General features: G+C 32.5%; 1 protein-coding gene across 1 annotated transcript; it reads right to left on the bottom strand.

Annotated features, from left to right (window-relative positions):
- Positions 1–692: 692 nt before the first annotated feature.
- On the bottom strand, positions 693–1,332 carry LOC105782295 (22.0 kDa class IV heat shock protein). Its single transcript, XM_012606962.2, has one exon. It carries the CDS (start codon positions 1,328–1,330, stop codon positions 776–778), a length of 555 nt encoding a protein of 184 aa, XP_012462416.1. The 5' UTR covers positions 1,331–1,332; the 3' UTR covers positions 693–775.
- Positions 1,333–18,224: the final 16,892 nt, after the last annotated feature.

Below are 18,224 nucleotides of genomic sequence, written 5' to 3'. Positions count from 1 at the left end.
AGATCAATTTTAAAATTTTAGATATTTTAAAAAGCTAGCATGTTAAAATTTTTGAATTGTAATAATTTTGCTTGGATAAATAATTATTTTACAAAAAATGAAGTTAATGGAAGTTTATAAATTTAAAATAATATTAAAATAAATAGCATAATATGGATTTATTAAATTTGTAAAAACTATAAATATATTTAATAAAATAAAATAAAATATATATTATAATAAATAAAATTAATTTTTGAAATTTAAATTCTTTATTTAATAATGAAATCGTATGCTTTAAATAAATTAAAATTATGAGAAATTAAAAATTTTGAAAATTTAAAAAAATAAACTACTCAAATCTCATTAATTCCTCACAAGTTTTAAAATTCTCCATTATATTTATCTAAATAAATAAATACATTTTAAAATTTTAAAACTTAAATATAAATAAAATTTGTTTTCTAAATTTCTTATCCAAACAGAGTTAATATTATATATAATATATAAATGATTCTGAGTCCGTGTAGCATATCGAGGTTGAAATATCTTTAAACACATTTAACAAAACAAACGTTGAGAGAGAGGGGCAGACAAAGATGATTAGTTACGAAAACATAATAGCGTCGTCAAAATTAAATTTTAGGTACACCAATATCTTACCTTGCATTACCTTATATTATAATTTTGATAATACTTTTATTCAATTTTAGTAATTATTTTCTCATATATATTCATCTACATAAACAGGCTGGAAAAAGCTTTGAAAGCCATGAAAAACAATTCAAGGATGGATTTAAAGCTCCTGCTTGGCATCGTTACCCTCGAGCTTGGGTGCTTCATTAGCCTCTCCGCCAGCAATGTCGACAACCCTCGGACCCTTAATCTTATCGGGAGACAACTTGGCCAATGACAAAGTAAGCACCCCATCTTCAAGCTTAGCCTTCAAAGTGTCCAAGTCCACGTTCTCAGGCAGCCTAAATTGTCTCCAAAACTTGCCATAGGAGCGTTCCACCCTGTGCCAATGGTCCCCCTTCTTCTCTTCCTCTCTCTTCCTTTCCCCGCTCACCCTCAGCACACGGTTCTCTTCCACTTCGATCTTCAGCTCTTCCTTCTTCAACCCTGGCACATCCAACATTATCGTATGCCCCTCCGCTGTTTCCTTCCAGTCCACCCTGGCTGGCGACAGTGCCAAGCTCTCGTCCCTCTCCAGGGTAAGTGGGATTTGCTCTAACACTCGGAACGGATCAGCCAATAACAGACTGCCACTGCCTGGATCCATGAATGGCAGCAAACTCGATCCATTGCATAGGCCAACATAACATGCCAAGAGCAACAGCAAGAGCCTCATTGTGTAAATATGCTGAGTGAGAGTGAACTAGATTTCTTGAATTGGAAGTAGTAAAGGGAATGCTACTTCAATGTTAAATTCTATTGCCATTGTTAAAGATTTGAGGGGATATTTATATGTGGATAAAAGTAGTGAAATTCTTGAAATTTCTGATGATGTGATTAATTTGTAGAGAAATTGGGAAGATTCTAGCGATAACCAAACTCAGCAGCACAGTGCAAATCGAAAAGAGAGCAGCCGATTGGCCGAGCAGGAGGTGGATACATCGTCCAGGTTCTAGAGTCTTTCATGTCTAATTACTTTTGTCTATTGGATATATTCCAAGTTTCCTCCACAGCCCTAGTCTAATCGGATTTAATATTTCTTTTGTTTGTATTAGTATATTATATGGTTTTAGCAAAAAGATATATCCCTTCCTTTTGGATTGGAGGGAAGATTGGTCCCAAGTTTGGATTATCTTAAGGCAAGCTTTCCGTGGGCTTAGCAATAAAACTAGTTTGGATCAACATTGAAGGCCTTAGGCTTTCCGGGACTAATTGCCTGCTATTCATTTGAAGGCAAGGTGAGGACAAGCCTAAGAACTACTTACTAGAACCTGCAATACTGGCTTTTGCTTGACTTCTTTATTATTTCTATAAATGATCATATATGGATATTAGAACATTTTGATAAACAGTGTTTTGTTGTTAAGAGTTTCGACGACATGTTGGAAAGACTGCAAGGAATACATCAATCAGTCATGGACCATGGTGTCATTTGCAATGCTTTAGCCAAAGCCTGGTTGCACCACATCAATAATGGCTTTCCCAAGAATTATTCAGCGGTTTCATATTTGTGTAAACTGTAAGAATGAGTTTCAAGTTCAATTAATGTAAAGAATGAATTATTTTACATCTTTTTTGCTTGATAGCTCCAACTTAAGTTCAACCAAATAAATATGGTTGTCAAAAAAAAAAAAAAAACAATACAGTTCCATGGAAAGATTAACATATTCTTGGCTTAGTAGTAAAATGTTATGTTGAGAGAGCAGCATGAAACAGTGACAGACATCATGACTAGTTACTACCCTCAGTCCCTATTGCTTCTCATTTTATAAATTGATATCTAAAAATTTGTTTGTTGCCTCCCATATTTTTTTCACATGTTCACCTGACAGACTCACTTTTTCGTTTCTTGTTTACTGCTTTTGGATCCTATCTTTACAATAAGATTTTTAATTAAAAAATATTTTCAAAAGAAAATAACAGCAAATTTTCCAATGCCTGCAGGGATTATAACACGCCAAGTAGGTTATCTCTAGTTATGCTTCCTGCAACCTAATCTGTCACACAATTACAATTCCCAAACGAGTGACTAAAATGGACAAAGGAGCAATAAGAAATAATAGATAAAATGTCATCCGCAGCAACTTTAATCCCCCAGGGGGATTTGTAAGGGTCTGTGAGGATCTTAATTACAACATTATTATCCGACTCAAATATCACATTTCTCCAGCAGCAACTCATTGTCAAATTGGCACTAAGCCTTAAAGCTACGGCTTCAACCACTTGTGCTTGGTACCTTCTATAATATTTCCGGTGTAGTATACCTACAATTTTTTTCATTAGTTTTAGTAGCAGCATCATTATTAATTTTGATTGTGTCCATACCTTAGTTCAATATAACTATGAATAACAGTAAACAAAAACGACAAATGAGAAATAGATTACATCTGCAAGAGATAATTTAGGATTAATTATATTTTTTGAAAATATTATTTAATTATATCTGAAAATTAAATTAAATAATCATTGTTGTTTAATTCTATTCGAATAATTACATATGTTTACATATAAAATCTAGTATGGTAAAATTGTCATGATTTTAACGAAATTAGAACTGAATTATGTAAATTAATCAATTATTTCCTAAAAATATTTTATTATTAAATTAATTAAATATATAAGTTTGACTTTTATCTAAATCAAGAGAGATAAACTCATATAATTAAACCGACTCAACTTGGAAGTTAACTTTAACATACGGAATTCCTAATGGAATTTGAACTCCTCTTATTTAATTAATAAATGTGCTTAGAATAAAATTAAGTTCTTCCAAATATCTTTTGTTAGAATTGAGTGACCCTAATCTTTATTTAAATAAAATAGTGGTAAAATAAAATAAAAGTAAAATCTATATAGAACTACACTTCTTTTATTTTATTTTAGAATAAAGTTTTTTAAACTTTATTAAACTCCATCTATTTGATATTGATTAAAATAAGGTGTTTCAATCTTACTACACTTCTATTAGAATATGGTTTTACATGCCAATAAAAAGACATAGTCTACTCCTCTTGTAATCATTCGAATTCGACATAGTGAATTATCTTCTCCCCTACTCGTGGTTTTTTCCTGAAAGGGTTTCCACATAAAATCTGTGTGTTCGTTATTTTTCTTTTTCTTTTCTTTGCGATACATTGTCATTATCGACGTTCTATTTTTCACAAATTGGTATCTGAGCTTCCGAATTGTTCATCTCAATCATGATAATGGCGTCTTTGAAGTATGAAATTATGTTGTCGGATCGCAACACCAGATTCGCGTTGTGACAGATAAAGATGCAAATAGTTCTTGCACAGATGGGCTTAGAGGATGCCCTATTACGGATAGATAAGATACCTTCGACATTGACAGAGGAAGAGAAGAGGCGTAAAGATCAAAAGGTGTTAACACAGTTACATCTGCATTTGTCTAACGAAATTTTGCAAGATGTGATGAAGGATAAGACCGCCGCTGCATTATGGAAGAGGCTGGAACAAATATGCATGTCGAAAACTCTAACCAGCAAGCTGCATACGAAGCAGCGTCTTTATGCTCATCGTTTGGAGAAAGGTGCGTCTGTACACAAACACTTAATAGTGTTTAAAGAAATTCTCTCAGACTTGGAAGCCATGGAAGTTCAGTATGATAAAGAAGATCTAGGGTTGATTCTACTTTGTTCATTGCCTCGTCTTATTCAACCTTTAGTTAAAAATATTTTTAAATTAAAAATTAAATGTTTGACTGCACTTTAATCGGTTCACTACTTTTAGGTTTTGAGTTCCCATAGTAATCCTTTAAATATATTAATTACACTTAAAACTTAAAATTAGAAATAAATCTTAAAATTATACATAATATAATAATTTTGATTCAATTTTGCATTTGATTAGCATGGTTACTTTTGTGACACCATTTTTGTTATGTTGTGTGGAAATTATTAATATGACATTTTATTAAACTAAAATACAAATAAATAAATTTAAATTATTTTCACATATATTAAAAAATACATGTTTTCACCATTATTGATGTGGGAAAATAATTTAAATTTATCTAAAAATAATTTAAATCATTTCAGAAAAAAAAAACAAATGATAAGGATGCATGCGAAACAAGATCGAAAGTTTGTTTAAGTTGCGAATTTGATTTAGGACTCTAAACGATTAGAAAGAAACTTGGATTTTGACACAACCTGAAATGCAAACAAATCCAAGTTAAATCTAAGAATTTAAAAGGACAACAATTAAAACAAGTAATAAAATATAGAAAAAAAATCTAAATTTAAGATTAGAAACAATGAAACAAGAACAAAACATAATAACAAAGCAACGAAACAAGATAGATGGAAAAGATGGAAAGTGGCATGTAGAAGTCCTAAAGAGGATTGGAAACAGATGAATCCACAACTCTATTCAAACGAATCTAATTTTCCCTCCAAGAAAGAAAATTTGGCAAGAAAAAGCTTGAAGATGATCCCACAATCTGAAAATATGGTTAAAACTCTTCTAAAAGAAAACTCAAGAGAAATTCTTTAAAAGAAAAACTCAAAGAGAATTTATTAACTCAAAGAGAGAAGTTGTTGAATGAATTATAAATTTTGTACAATGAAGAGGCTTTTATATAGGCTAGCTAGTTAAGTACATCCAAATAAAACTCTCAAGTTTACTAAAACTCTAATTAATCTAAAACAAACAATTTTAAACTAAACTTTCTTGTTAAAATAAAACTCCTAAAATTTATCCAAAATTCAAAATAAATAACTAATAAAATAATAAACCTTAATAAATACAATATTGGGATCATATATAATAAAAAGTAAGCCTAAATCGAAACTAATATGATTTAAACTAGGATTAAAAGCCCGAAACTCGTAATTTCTGCAATAATCCCATCCAAAAATTCTACTCACGTAGTCTTCACTAAAACAATCATAACTTGAGTTCCTAAACTCGAAATCGAGTGATTCAAAGTACATTGCAAAGTTAAGAGACAGATCTTCGATTAATATGAGGCATATTGACTCAAAAATGCCTAGATCCCTCTTAAAAGTGCACCACAAGTCAACTAATTATAATATGGCTAGACATGTGAGCTTGTCATCATGGATTGAGATGTTATATCTTCCATATGGGCTTGCCATCATGGATTGAGATGTTACATCTTCCACATGGGCTTGTCATCATGGATTGAGATTTTAAGTCCACGACCAAAATTAGCTCCATTTAATTCATCTTCACTCTGTATTAAACTCCAAAGTTCATCATCTTGAATCTTTAACTTTTTTTCTCGAAATTTTTTTGTGATAAAGTCTTAAATGAATAAGTTGAGTTTTGAATTCTAATGCTTGGATTTGGATCTCGTGATTGGGTTTTGAGGGAGACTAGACCTATTATGCCCATGGGGCTTGAAATTGGGCCTTAAAACTCATATTAACATAATTTAAATTTATGTGAAAATATTAAAATTTAATTTTTTTTTAGTTTAGTGAAATATCAATCAACAATTTGACCATTATTTCAAGAAAAATAGTGTCACATAGGTAATGTTGTAAGTGTAATGTGAAAATTGAAATAGAACTATAATTTTATGCATAGAATAACACCAAATCAAAATTGCTTATGATATTATAAATTAAATCAAAATCAATGGATATCTTTTAAATTTATACCTAAAAATATAAATAAGTCTAAAATGTTAATGGATGAAGTAATTCTTTAAAACTCGCTTAGACTAATTAATGGCAACCAACTTGGTTTAATGTCTAATGTTTCTCATAATGCTAATCTAGGAAAAGATAAAAAAAAAAGAAAAAAGAAAAGAAAAGGTGAAATTAACGTCTCCTTTAAATTTTTTTTATCATTGTCTTTTTCTTTGAGAGATTTTATTTAGTTTATGCTAAAAAAATCGCTTTACAAATTAAGTTCAATTTTTTAAAATTTATCGATCTATGATGTTTTTAGAGAGAGAAAGGAAAACGCGGCCTACAGGACACGTTTTCACTACCACATCAATAAAACATGCAACATAGGACACATTTTCAAGAGAGAGAACAAAAATGAGTTCTATAGAGTGCATTTTCACTGCCACATCAGTGAAAACACGCCCTGTAGGACGTGTTTTCCTTTCAATGGCAACTATTCCAACAATAACTTTTCCAACGTCTAGTAGAACTCCGACAGTCATAAAAATTCCTATATAAATCCCTCCAAACTCATTCTTTTCAACCAAATACTCAATACTCATCTTCCTTCCTAAATTCTCAATCATCAATCATCAATCATCAATCTTCAATCTTCAATCCCCAATTTCAAACTTTATATTTTTAATCTTCAAATTTTAAATTTTAAATTTTCAATCCTCAATTTTTTTTGAATTTTATCCTCTTCAATTTTATTCTCTTCTTATAATTTTAAATGGCAAATCAACTTATTCGTTTGGATGACAAGCATATCTCTAACGTTCAATTACAAATGGTAAGAAAATTTATTAAATTATTTAAATTCAAATAGTTAAATATTATGTTGTTTTAGATTATTTAATTTTTTTATGTTTATATACTCAACCTGAAGATTGAATTTTGAAGACGTACATAAACAATTTAAGTGAATGTGCACCAGAGGTCATTCATGGACACTTGCAAGATGTAGACTTTTTATATGCGGCTCGCATGCTCGGGGGGAGGGGCTTAATTGGATCCCCCACTCATTAGTGCTTTGGTCGAGAGATGGAGACCGAATATGCACATGTTCCATCTTCCCTACGACGAATGTACAATTACACTCGAGGACGTCAATTTATAACTCAGTCTATCGGTCGATGGGGATGTCGTTACGGGGTTAGTTATTTGTGTCGATTGGAATACAACATGTGAGCAACTACTAGAGAAGGTGTCGTACAAGTTTAGAGGTAGCTTGATCGAGATGAGATGGTTGGGGGACAACTTCCAATCTATCGAGGCTTCAACGAGTGACGTTGAAAAGGAACAATTCGTGCACGCACCCATCTTGAGGTTGACCGGAGGTCTGCTAATGCTAGATAAATCTCTTAATCTAGTACATTTAAGGTGACTTCTACTACTAGCCGACTTGAAAAAACTAGAACAACTTAGTTAGGGATTACCGGTGTTGGCAACATTATACCGAGAAATGTGTCGAGCGATGATACCGAATAAAGCTAAAATTAACGGTTGCATACTCCGTCTTCAATTAAACATTTTTACGCCCTCAAGTGGAACTCCCTTCCGAATTCCTATTCGTCATATGGTAAAATTCAGTTGATGTCAACTTGAAATTAAATATTAGGCACGTTCTAAAAATTATAAATTCATAATGCAGTTTGTATAGATGTCATATACGGATTTAAGGATTTAAGAATCCATCTCGATCGAATTTTTGGCCAATCGTAACATGTGGCACATCAAAGTGCCATTGGTCGTCTTTGCGACGGTTGAGATGCATTAATCTGATCGAGTCATGTGACAGTTTGGGTGTACGTAACATATTTCACGGCCACCTAGGAGCTCGATGACCTGCACAAGATCAACTTGCGGGAGAGACTCGAGGAAGATTGGCCAACATTCTACAAGCAGTGCATTGAGATGTGGCAGCGTAGGTATGATTACTTGCCAATGCGTTAACCATTTCTCACACAGGAGTTTACGATGTCTCTGGATTACATGGGTTAGTTTAGGCATAATGACAAGTCGTATCTACTCCCGGCTTCAAAAAGGAGTAGGCTGTAATAACCCGTTTTTAGTGAAATCGGAAGAGTAGTTACGAGACCACAAATTTGAAGTCAAAAAATTTTATTTTATTATTTTATGGTGTTCAGCATGATAGTATTACCGTATAAAAATTTCGTTAAGGAATTTTACCATTTACATGCTTAATTGGATAAAAAGGACTAAATCGCGTAAAGTACAAAAGTGGGGTTCTATAGGCTAAAGGTATTAAGTAGCTATAGAACTTTAAAGTGGAAGTTCTTATCTGGTAATTAGACCATAAATGAGTTAGTGGAAGATGTTGGCTTGGCAATTTTGTAATTTTGATTAATTTTAAAGGTTAATTAAATAAATAGGTAATTAAATGATAAAATAAATAAAACAAATCAAAGTATCATCTTTTTCTTTCTTCTCCAACCGAAAATTCAAAGAAGATGAAGCCATTAAAGCTTAATAGGTTTGGTAAACTTTATCCCTTGTGCATGTGAGTAATTTTTGTTCCGTTTTTAATAATTTTTATGTTTTGGAGTTCGTTGTAGCTTAATCTAGCATGCCCGGGGACTAATTTGTGAAATTGTTAAACTATTAGGGTTTTACCATTGATGAATATACATGAGTTTTGAAGTTTTATGTTAGAAAATGAATGGTTGTTGCTAGATAAACAAGTTTTGTAAAGGAATTTTTTATGAAATTATCAATTAGGGGTTAAATTGAAAAATGTGATAAATTCATGGTAAAATTTGTGAATTTTTGAAATATGTGGGCTGCTATAAGTATGTATAAAAATCGACTAGGCTTGAGTGGGGAAGAATTACATCAATTTCAATTTTCAAGCCTAGGGACTAAATTGCAAAGAAATTAAAAGTATAGGGGCAAATGGTAATTTTTTCAAAATATGTGTTGGACTAAATTGAATGTGAAATATATTGAATTGGGTTAAATTTATTTGTATAGATCTAGTCAGACCTCGTACGGAGTTAGATCAAGGCAAAGAGAAAATCTTGAATTAATCGCCTCCATATCTACGTATACTCGTCGAGGTAAGTTCATGTAATTAAATTGAGTATTTATATGTTTTAATTGAACTATATGTATGTGATTTGTATAATTTCCATGTCTAAATATTGATCGCATATCCGATGACTTACGATGAATATCGAGCCCCATTTTAACCTTAGGAATTCGTAGGATACAAATGACATGTCATTAGAGTTACTGATTTGGTTGAGGTCCTGCATGTGTTGCAGACACACCATAGCTCATATGAGCTTACCGATTTACAGCTCGTGAGAGCATATCGATTTTCAGCTCGAGAGAGCATACCGATTCAGAGCTCATATGAGCATACATGTATAGGATTTGATGGATTAGAGCTTAGAACACTATGTGTGAGCTATCCCGAGTATCCAACGATATTCTAAATGGTTCAACAAGCAATGTTCTGTTACAAGATGATATGAGTTCGACATGAACTATTACAAGTATATACATGAAATATATGGAAATGATATTATATGATGTATTGAAACATGAAATGGATGATACACGTATATGAAAATTGCTTAATTATTAAGTTCATCCATGTTTATTTGCTATTATATGTGTTTTACATGGCTAACATGTTGATGAATATGTGCTTAGGAATTTGGCCAAATTGAATTGGGATAGGCTATGTTTACTTACCTAAATTGTGACTAAATGGTAAGTTAAATTCTATGTTATATGAACTTACTAAGCTTAAATGCTCACTTTGTGTATTTTTCTGTGTTTTATAGTGAATTAGAAACTCATTCGGGTTGGAAGCTTATCGAAGCTATATCACACTATCCATCGGATCTTTTGGTACTTTCAATTGGTTTAATTTTGGTTATAATGCCATGTATAGGTTATTTTGGCTAATTTTGGCCTATATGTGTTGTTGTGATTGTGGCCATATGATTTGGCTTGTGTTTTGGTATATTTTAGTATATATATAGGTAGCCTTATCATGTTGATGAGTGGCTTGATATGGTAGAATGATGGAAGGTAAAATGGTGGTTTGAATATACACTTTGTATAAGCTTTGAATCTTGATAGAATTGTTGTGAATTGATACTTGTTTGAATGGCTTATTTGGTGTTTTTAGTGTACAAGTTATATGTGAATTATATGAAAATTTGATGCTAGTGATTGAGTGGTATAATTGGTACCAAATGGTATGTTTTGATAATTGATCTACATGGTAAGTTTTGGTGCAACTATGCATATATGTTAGTTGATCAATTGGTTATATTGACCACATGGTTAGTCATGTTTATAAATTGTAATTTGAGGTGCATAAGGGCATATTGGTTGTACGTGATCATACCATTTGTGTAAGGCTAGAAAGTGCCTAGTTTTGGTACCTTATTATGGCTTGCTTATATGCATAAAGTTGGGTGTAGGTTTATACAAAATAGGGTGAGAAATATGGCTTGTAAAATGGCCTATTTTCGTCCACACGGGCAGAGACACGGGTGTGTGTTTCAGCCATGTGTGGCACACGACCAGGTGACATGGTCGTGTGTCCCCTGTAGCTTTCAAAGGGCTGCAAATCAGACTGTTACATGGCCTAGCACACGATCTAGCACACGGGCGTGTGAGGTTACTTCAAATGGTACACGGCCTAGCACATGGGCATGTGGCTTGGCTGTGTGACCAAGTCAGAGAGTTACACGGGCACAGACACGGGTAGGGACACTGTCCTTATTTCGAATACCCATACGGCCTAAGACATGGACGTTTCTCTTGGCCATATGACCCCTACAACTTTGAAATTTTTCAATGTTTTCTAAAAATTTCTCTGAGTTCTTGATTTAGTCCCAACTTGTTTCTAATGCATATTTTGGGCCTCAATGGCTCGTATATGGGACAATATGAATGATTTTGATTGGTTTTTTATATGAATATTGATATGTTATGAAATGTTCGAAATTTTGTTTATTTGTATTGTAAACTCTGATAATACTCAGTAATCCTGTTCTGGTGACGGATATGAGTTAGGGGTGTTACATAGGCAACGTTGTCGTAGGAGGCCAAGACGAGGGCCCATCAATCTTAGGTCGGTAGATGGAGATGCGGGGGGATTGACATTTGCTCTATTTGCACCAGAGGACCCGATTGTCATGCAACCTCCCGGTCAGTGTAGTTCATTTATTTTTGCTTCTAACCCAGTTTTTTTGTCACAAGCATCATAGCACACACACTCACTCCCTGCATTATCGCCTTCCGTTCTGGTTTATTTTACACAACCACCACAACACGCACAATCATTCTCTGCATCAGCACATTCAGTACTAATTTATTTAAAACAAGCATCACAACACGCGCAATCATTCCCTGCATCAACACCTACTCTAGGGATATATTATGCACGACTGCCACCCATCATGCCATATTACATGCCAATCTCGCCAACAACCTCGACGCATCTAGGCTTGTCGACGATTCCTACCTTTTATCCATAATCAGGCCATACAACACCATATAATGGTCTGTCGATAGTGTCATAAATACCCTAGCATCGTTGTTTTACCGGGGTGGGTCATCCTTGCACAATCGACCCAAATGGGCGGGATCCATGATGGGCAGCTAGGACATGATCACAGTAAACCATAGAGGAAAGAGACGAATTCAGTGATCAACCTTGACGTGCATGTCAAGGTGAATTCGAAGTCGGCGAGGAGCCACTGAATCAAATAGTGTAATGAAACCCTAGGCGTGCCCGACACCCACCCGATTGTGGCACACATTCGGGACGCTGATGATTACATTATTTTGTAATTTTGTAATTTTTTATATACTTTGTTTTACATCTGAAACGTATACTTTGTAATTTTGTAATTTTTTATATACTTTGTTTTTCATCTAAAATGTATACTTATTTACAATGTATGAAACAAATTTATTAAATTGGTTTGATTTGTACACAATCAAGTTTTGAGTTTAAAATTTACAATTATTTATGTTACTTTTTCATTTAAGTTTTTCTCCGTTCAATTGTTAAGTACAATATTTTCAAAAGCAAAGAATTGAGTTGAATTTTACAATTTGAATAACTCAAATAATTCAAATAACAATTTACATATAAAATTATAAAAATTCAAAAAATTCAAAAAATATAAAGAAAGTTTAAAAAATTAAAACTTTCTAGAATAATAATTCGGAGACTTAACTAAGTTAATTAATTATTCAAGTTTATCATACAAAAGTATTTTTTTTGTTTTTCTTTGAAAAGATTTTCAAATATATATGGTTTCAAATTTATGTACTCTAACATGGAATTATTTATATTGGCACAAGATTTTAATTTGACATGTTTACTTTTTTAATTTAACTCGAACAATTTTACTCGATTCGACGCGAATTTCATTTCACTCGACTTGATTTGGAAAAATTTCAAGTCAAGTTAGGATGGTAAAATAGGACTTGTCAACTCGATTAACCTGAATTTTTTCACTTGATTCGACCGAACGATCACCCGTACTTTACAGGAAAAAATAATGAATAAACGAATAAGTTAGTGTTTTCACTCAATGAGTTAGTGTTTTAATTAGCTTTTCTACACTTCAATAATTAATATTAACTTTGGTGTGCGAGTTCTACACATGTGATTTCTACATTTTGCTCAATCAAGTTTATCTTGGGAATCCCAAGTTACAGGGGCTCAGAAGCAATCAAGCTGGGGTGGTTGAAATGGCCAGAGAGAAAACGCCCCCTACAAGGGGTGTCTTCATCTAACATGGCAGTGAAAACGCTTCCTACAAGGTGCGTTTTCAAGCCACATGTCTGACATGTCAGTGGAAAATGCCCCTACAGAAAGCGTTTTCACTGCCATGTAAGATGAAAACACCCCTTGTAGGGAGTCTTTTCTTTTTGGCCATTTCTACCACCCTAGTTTGATTGCTTCTGAGCCCTGCAACCCAAGATTCTTGGGATAAAATTTTCTCCCCTTTATACCCCCATCATCCCCTATATAAACGCTCTTCTTCATCCCCTACTCACTATATCTCAATCTCCTCTAAATTTTTTCTTCTTCTTTCATGTTGAAATTTTTGGGTTTAAAGATTTATTTCTCTCTCGCTTTGAGGGAGACGTAGTCATAGTTTTAAGTTGTATTTGGATACATGGTGATGTCATGGAGCTCAGTAACCTACAAATTTCACTTGTTGTGTGAGTATGGTGCCACCATCTAAGAAGTCAGGATCGCTTTGTAACTTAAGGTCTAAGTTGATGGTGATTATAGTATTTCTGGTTGAAGTACAACTAAGGCTTAAAGTTTACAAAGGTTATGCTATCAAGGGATGGATCATAAATGGGGTCGTAGTTGATAGTGGTAATACGGGCACGACAATGAGTCTTCTCATCAGAAGAGCATGTTTCATAAAACTCAAACATAGGTGCGGGGAAGGAAAATGCAAGGGACCTTTCAATATAATCAAGTTATTCCTGTTTTCTTCCACCATGGAAGGTAGTGACCTTGTTAGTATAAACTATTACACCCCAATGTTGTCATAGATTACAATAACGGGGTCAGTACATTTGGTGGTGGTGGATAAGATACATCACTTGATTGTACAGAAATGTCATTGTTGTAACTCCCCAAACCTGTCTCCGTCGTCGAATTAAGGTTACGGAGTATTATGACACATATTGAAACATTTAATATCATTAAACCATTTATATATTAATTTAAATATCAATAATCAAAACTAAATATTATTCATAGCATAAATACATTTACAGGCCTAAAATCGAGTTTAAGGGGTCCTAAAAATAGTTTAGAAACAATCAGGAACTAATTTGAATCAAAACAAAAAAAAATGAAAAATTTTGAAAATTTGGAAATAGGGGTCACACAGCCGTGTGAAAGAGACCAACCCGTGTGGCCTTAAACATGGCCGTGTAGCTACCCCACATGTCCGTGTACTCAGACCGTGTAACTAACTATGACCGTGTAAAAATTCCTGCACCTAAATTAATAAGGCACACGACCGTGTGGCCAGGCTATGTGACAGCCCGTGTCCCAGGCCGTGTGACAGCCCGTGTCCCAGGCCGTGTGACAGCCCGTGTCCCAGGCCGTGTACACCTTAAAAAGCTTCCAAAATAATGCAAACTTTCATCCAAAACTTAGGTACCAAACCAAATCAAAATCAACCATTTTTGTACTTTAAAAACACATTTAAACAAGCCTAAAAAATGCCAAAACATTCAACCAAAGTGCCTAACCAATGTATCCTCATTGACACCACAATTCAATTATCAACCTCAATTCACATGTCGCACCAAACTAATTTGCATTCAAGTTTGTAAGTTCATATATAAAACTCAAGCCAAACTTACCATTTCTTATTATTCATTCACATTCATTCATACCATGATTCAAACACTTACATAAGGTTTATACCAAATGACCAAAACAACGTTATATGAACATATTCACACCAATATTAAATACATTTACATAAGCAAGCTAATGCCAAGCTTAAACATAACATTTGTAATAAGTATTCAAACATATACAAACACACCTATCACATACCATATAACCCAAAATAAACATATCAAAATCTACCAAAATGTATCTGGATAGTATGGTCTTCAAGTTGATCTCATTGCCCGACTCCACAAAATTTTATCTACAAGGAATAGGAAAGAACACGAGTAAGCTTCACTAGAGCTTAGTAAGTTCAAAGGTTGAAACAATAAACTTACCATATAAATATATTAATCATAATAACCATTTATAATTGATAATCCTATCAACCAAAATCATTCAACAGGTGAGTCTTTATGTCTATACACATATTGTATAATTTGATCAATCATACTAGATCATTCATATATCAACTCACTTTATACCTTTAGATGATCAAGTAAGCATTTATAATATTTAATAATGAAACATATAATCATTAAAAACCTATCCGATGAACGATATACACTGAAACAAATACACGGTTAACCATCCAGAACACACCAGAACACTCAAAAGAGCTTAACCAATTGAGAACACACTTGGGCACTAAGTGTCTAGCCCGTAGGCTAACATCCCTCCGAAACACACCCGAGCACCATGTGCCAAGCCCATAGGTTGTACATCTACCCCTAGTAACACACTAGAATCACTGTAAACATAACACGATAGTCCGCAACAAATGTTGGACTTCAGTATATTCAGTGGATAGAAACATGCCAATAATCACCATCTCATCACAAGTCAAAACCCATATTGTGTGCATTATAACCTATTGGCATGCCAATTGTATCCTATCATACATTCATCCAGGCTCGATAAATCATCGTACTAATAATATTTAAATCATTTACTTTCTCGATTCACAACAAATTATAACAGTTCAGTTATATCTAAAATATCCAACAACCACAACACAACATCAATATAACATTTCAAATTAATTTAAACTAAATCGTACGAACTTACCAGGGCTAAATTGCAAAGACAATGAAAGTTCAGGGGTTATTCAATAACTTTCCCCTTTCCTTGGTTATCTACTTGTTCTTGATCTATAAAATAATTTATTTCATTTATTAGCTACAATTTCATATAATAATCAATTTAGTACATATTCCTTCCTATTTACAATTTTTTTCACAATTACCCTAAACCTTTACACTTTATTCAATTTAATTCCTAATATTAAAACAAGCCTATTTTCACAATTATCTCAAATACCCGAATGGGCCAAGTAACAACTTGTTTTGCAGTGATGTCAGAAATGGTGCTTTCATGGCCACAAATTCGACAAGTGATTTTGTGAATAATAATATTTAATATTTACGAGTCAAGTATAGAATTATGTTGAAATTTGATTTAATGATTTATGTTAATTGAATGAATAATTAGGTGCAAGTCGTATGCCCCTAAAGTTAAGTGATTTTAGAAAATGAGGTATCGAGACCTTGTTTATATAAACTAAGTCTGTGAATATTTTATTAAATATTTATGGATTATTATTAGAGTCATATTAAAATTTGGTTCGAAATTTTAATGTTTAGATAGTTAATTAAAGAAAAAAGACTAAATCGTAAAAGTAGGAAAAGTTAATTACTATTAGTTTATATGGGCTAAATGAGTATAAATGAATATTTTGATGGTTTTAAATGTAAAATATGCCATAATTATTGATGATGGATGGTTTGTAGTGGGATTTAATGAATTGTGTATTAAAAATTAAGTTATTTTATTAAAATAAAAATGTTAAAATATGGAAATAAGGTTGAATGGTCTTTATCTTCTTCCTTCTTGTTTATCTACCACCGAACACCATGGTTCAAAAACACCAATGTTCGACCAAGCCATTTCCTCTTGCATGGTATGATATTTAAGTTCGTTTTTAATGATTTTTATGTTTTTGAAATCGTTATATCTTAATCTAACTAACTTAAGGGTTAATTTACAAAATTGTAAAAAATTCTAAGGGCTTACCATGTATGAATTGAATGTGTTTTGGGCTTAGTTGATAGATTATTAAGTTTGGTTGTTAAATAGAAGTATTTTGTGAAGTGATTTTTTGTAATTTTAATGTTTAAGGATTTGTTTGTCAAAATAGTAAAACTTCATGGAATTTTAGTGAAATTTTGATAAAAGTGAGTTGAGTAAGGACTAGGTAAAAATTGGCTAGCATGGGTTTTATTTAATTGTGCTTAATTTGTGAGTTTCGAGTTTAGGGACTAAATTGCATAAAAGGTAAAATGTTGGGGTCATTTTGTAAAATGATGATGGAAGGGCTTAATTGTATAAAATTTTTTATTTAGGTGTTGGAATTGTATTAATTGAATGAAATTATTATTTAGATCAAGAAACAGGCCAATTGGTTTTAAATCGTGGAAAAGCTAAAGTATCAGATTAGTCTCCAGCTTCGTTTTTACAACTATTTTCGTTGAGGTAAGTTCGTATTTCATTTTAAAATATTACATATGAATTTATAAGATTAATTGATATCTTTATATATGTATTTATGTATTGATGATTAAGATTGTTTTTATTTGAGAAAAGAAAAGGACTGTAATTGAAATACATCATGGTGTTATACTCGAAAAGGAAAAGACCATGGTTGAAAGACACCATGGCATTATATTCGGTATTTCTGAATCAATGAACAGGTTGAAAATGGCGTTATCAAAAAAGGATATAAATGAAAAGGTTGAAAATGATGTTATCAAAAAAGGATATAAAATGAAAAGGTTGAAAAGGATGTTATCCGAAAAAGATATCAATGAAAAGGTCGAAAAGGATAACAATAAAAAGGTTGATATCTCATCCTTCAACCATTCACTATTCGTGTAATATGTTTTAGGTGAGATATGTATCATAATTATGAAAATGAGATGAATTTTTGATTAGTATAGTTTGGTATTGAATATTAATGTCATGGTGTAAATATATGTTTCATATGTCTATAAATATGTTATCTAGTTATGTTGTGGAGTGCTTAGAGAATTAAATGGTTATATGAGTATTTTCTCGAGTATATGATGATATTCTATTTGGTTCAATGGGCATAAAGCTTTAAAGGGTATGTGATTACATGAAATGAACCATGATTTTTGAGTAATGATATTGATTGTGATGAAATGTGTAATTGAAAGGTAAATATGATTTAGTGTATATGTATCAGTAATGAATTATGAAAGTGAAATGTTAAATATGTTTTTATGCCATGCTTTGATTGGATTTATATATGCAATGTTACATTAACTAACCTTATAAGGTGGTGAGTATAGGAAAGGAAAGTTGGCTCATGACATAATGAAACTATGTTTGGTTGTTTAGCTTAAATTGTTCGGTAATTTTAAGCTTACTTTATGTTTGGCTAAGAATTAGTTGCTT

Source organism: Gossypium raimondii, chromosome 13 (genome assembly GCF_025698545.1).
Source record: "Gossypium raimondii isolate GPD5lz chromosome 13, ASM2569854v1, whole genome shotgun sequence".
NCBI classification, from domain to species: Eukaryota; Viridiplantae; Streptophyta; class Magnoliopsida; order Malvales; family Malvaceae; genus Gossypium; species Gossypium raimondii.
The sequence above is the reverse complement of the archived record's forward strand: the minus strand, read 5'-3'. Positions and strand labels throughout refer to the sequence as shown.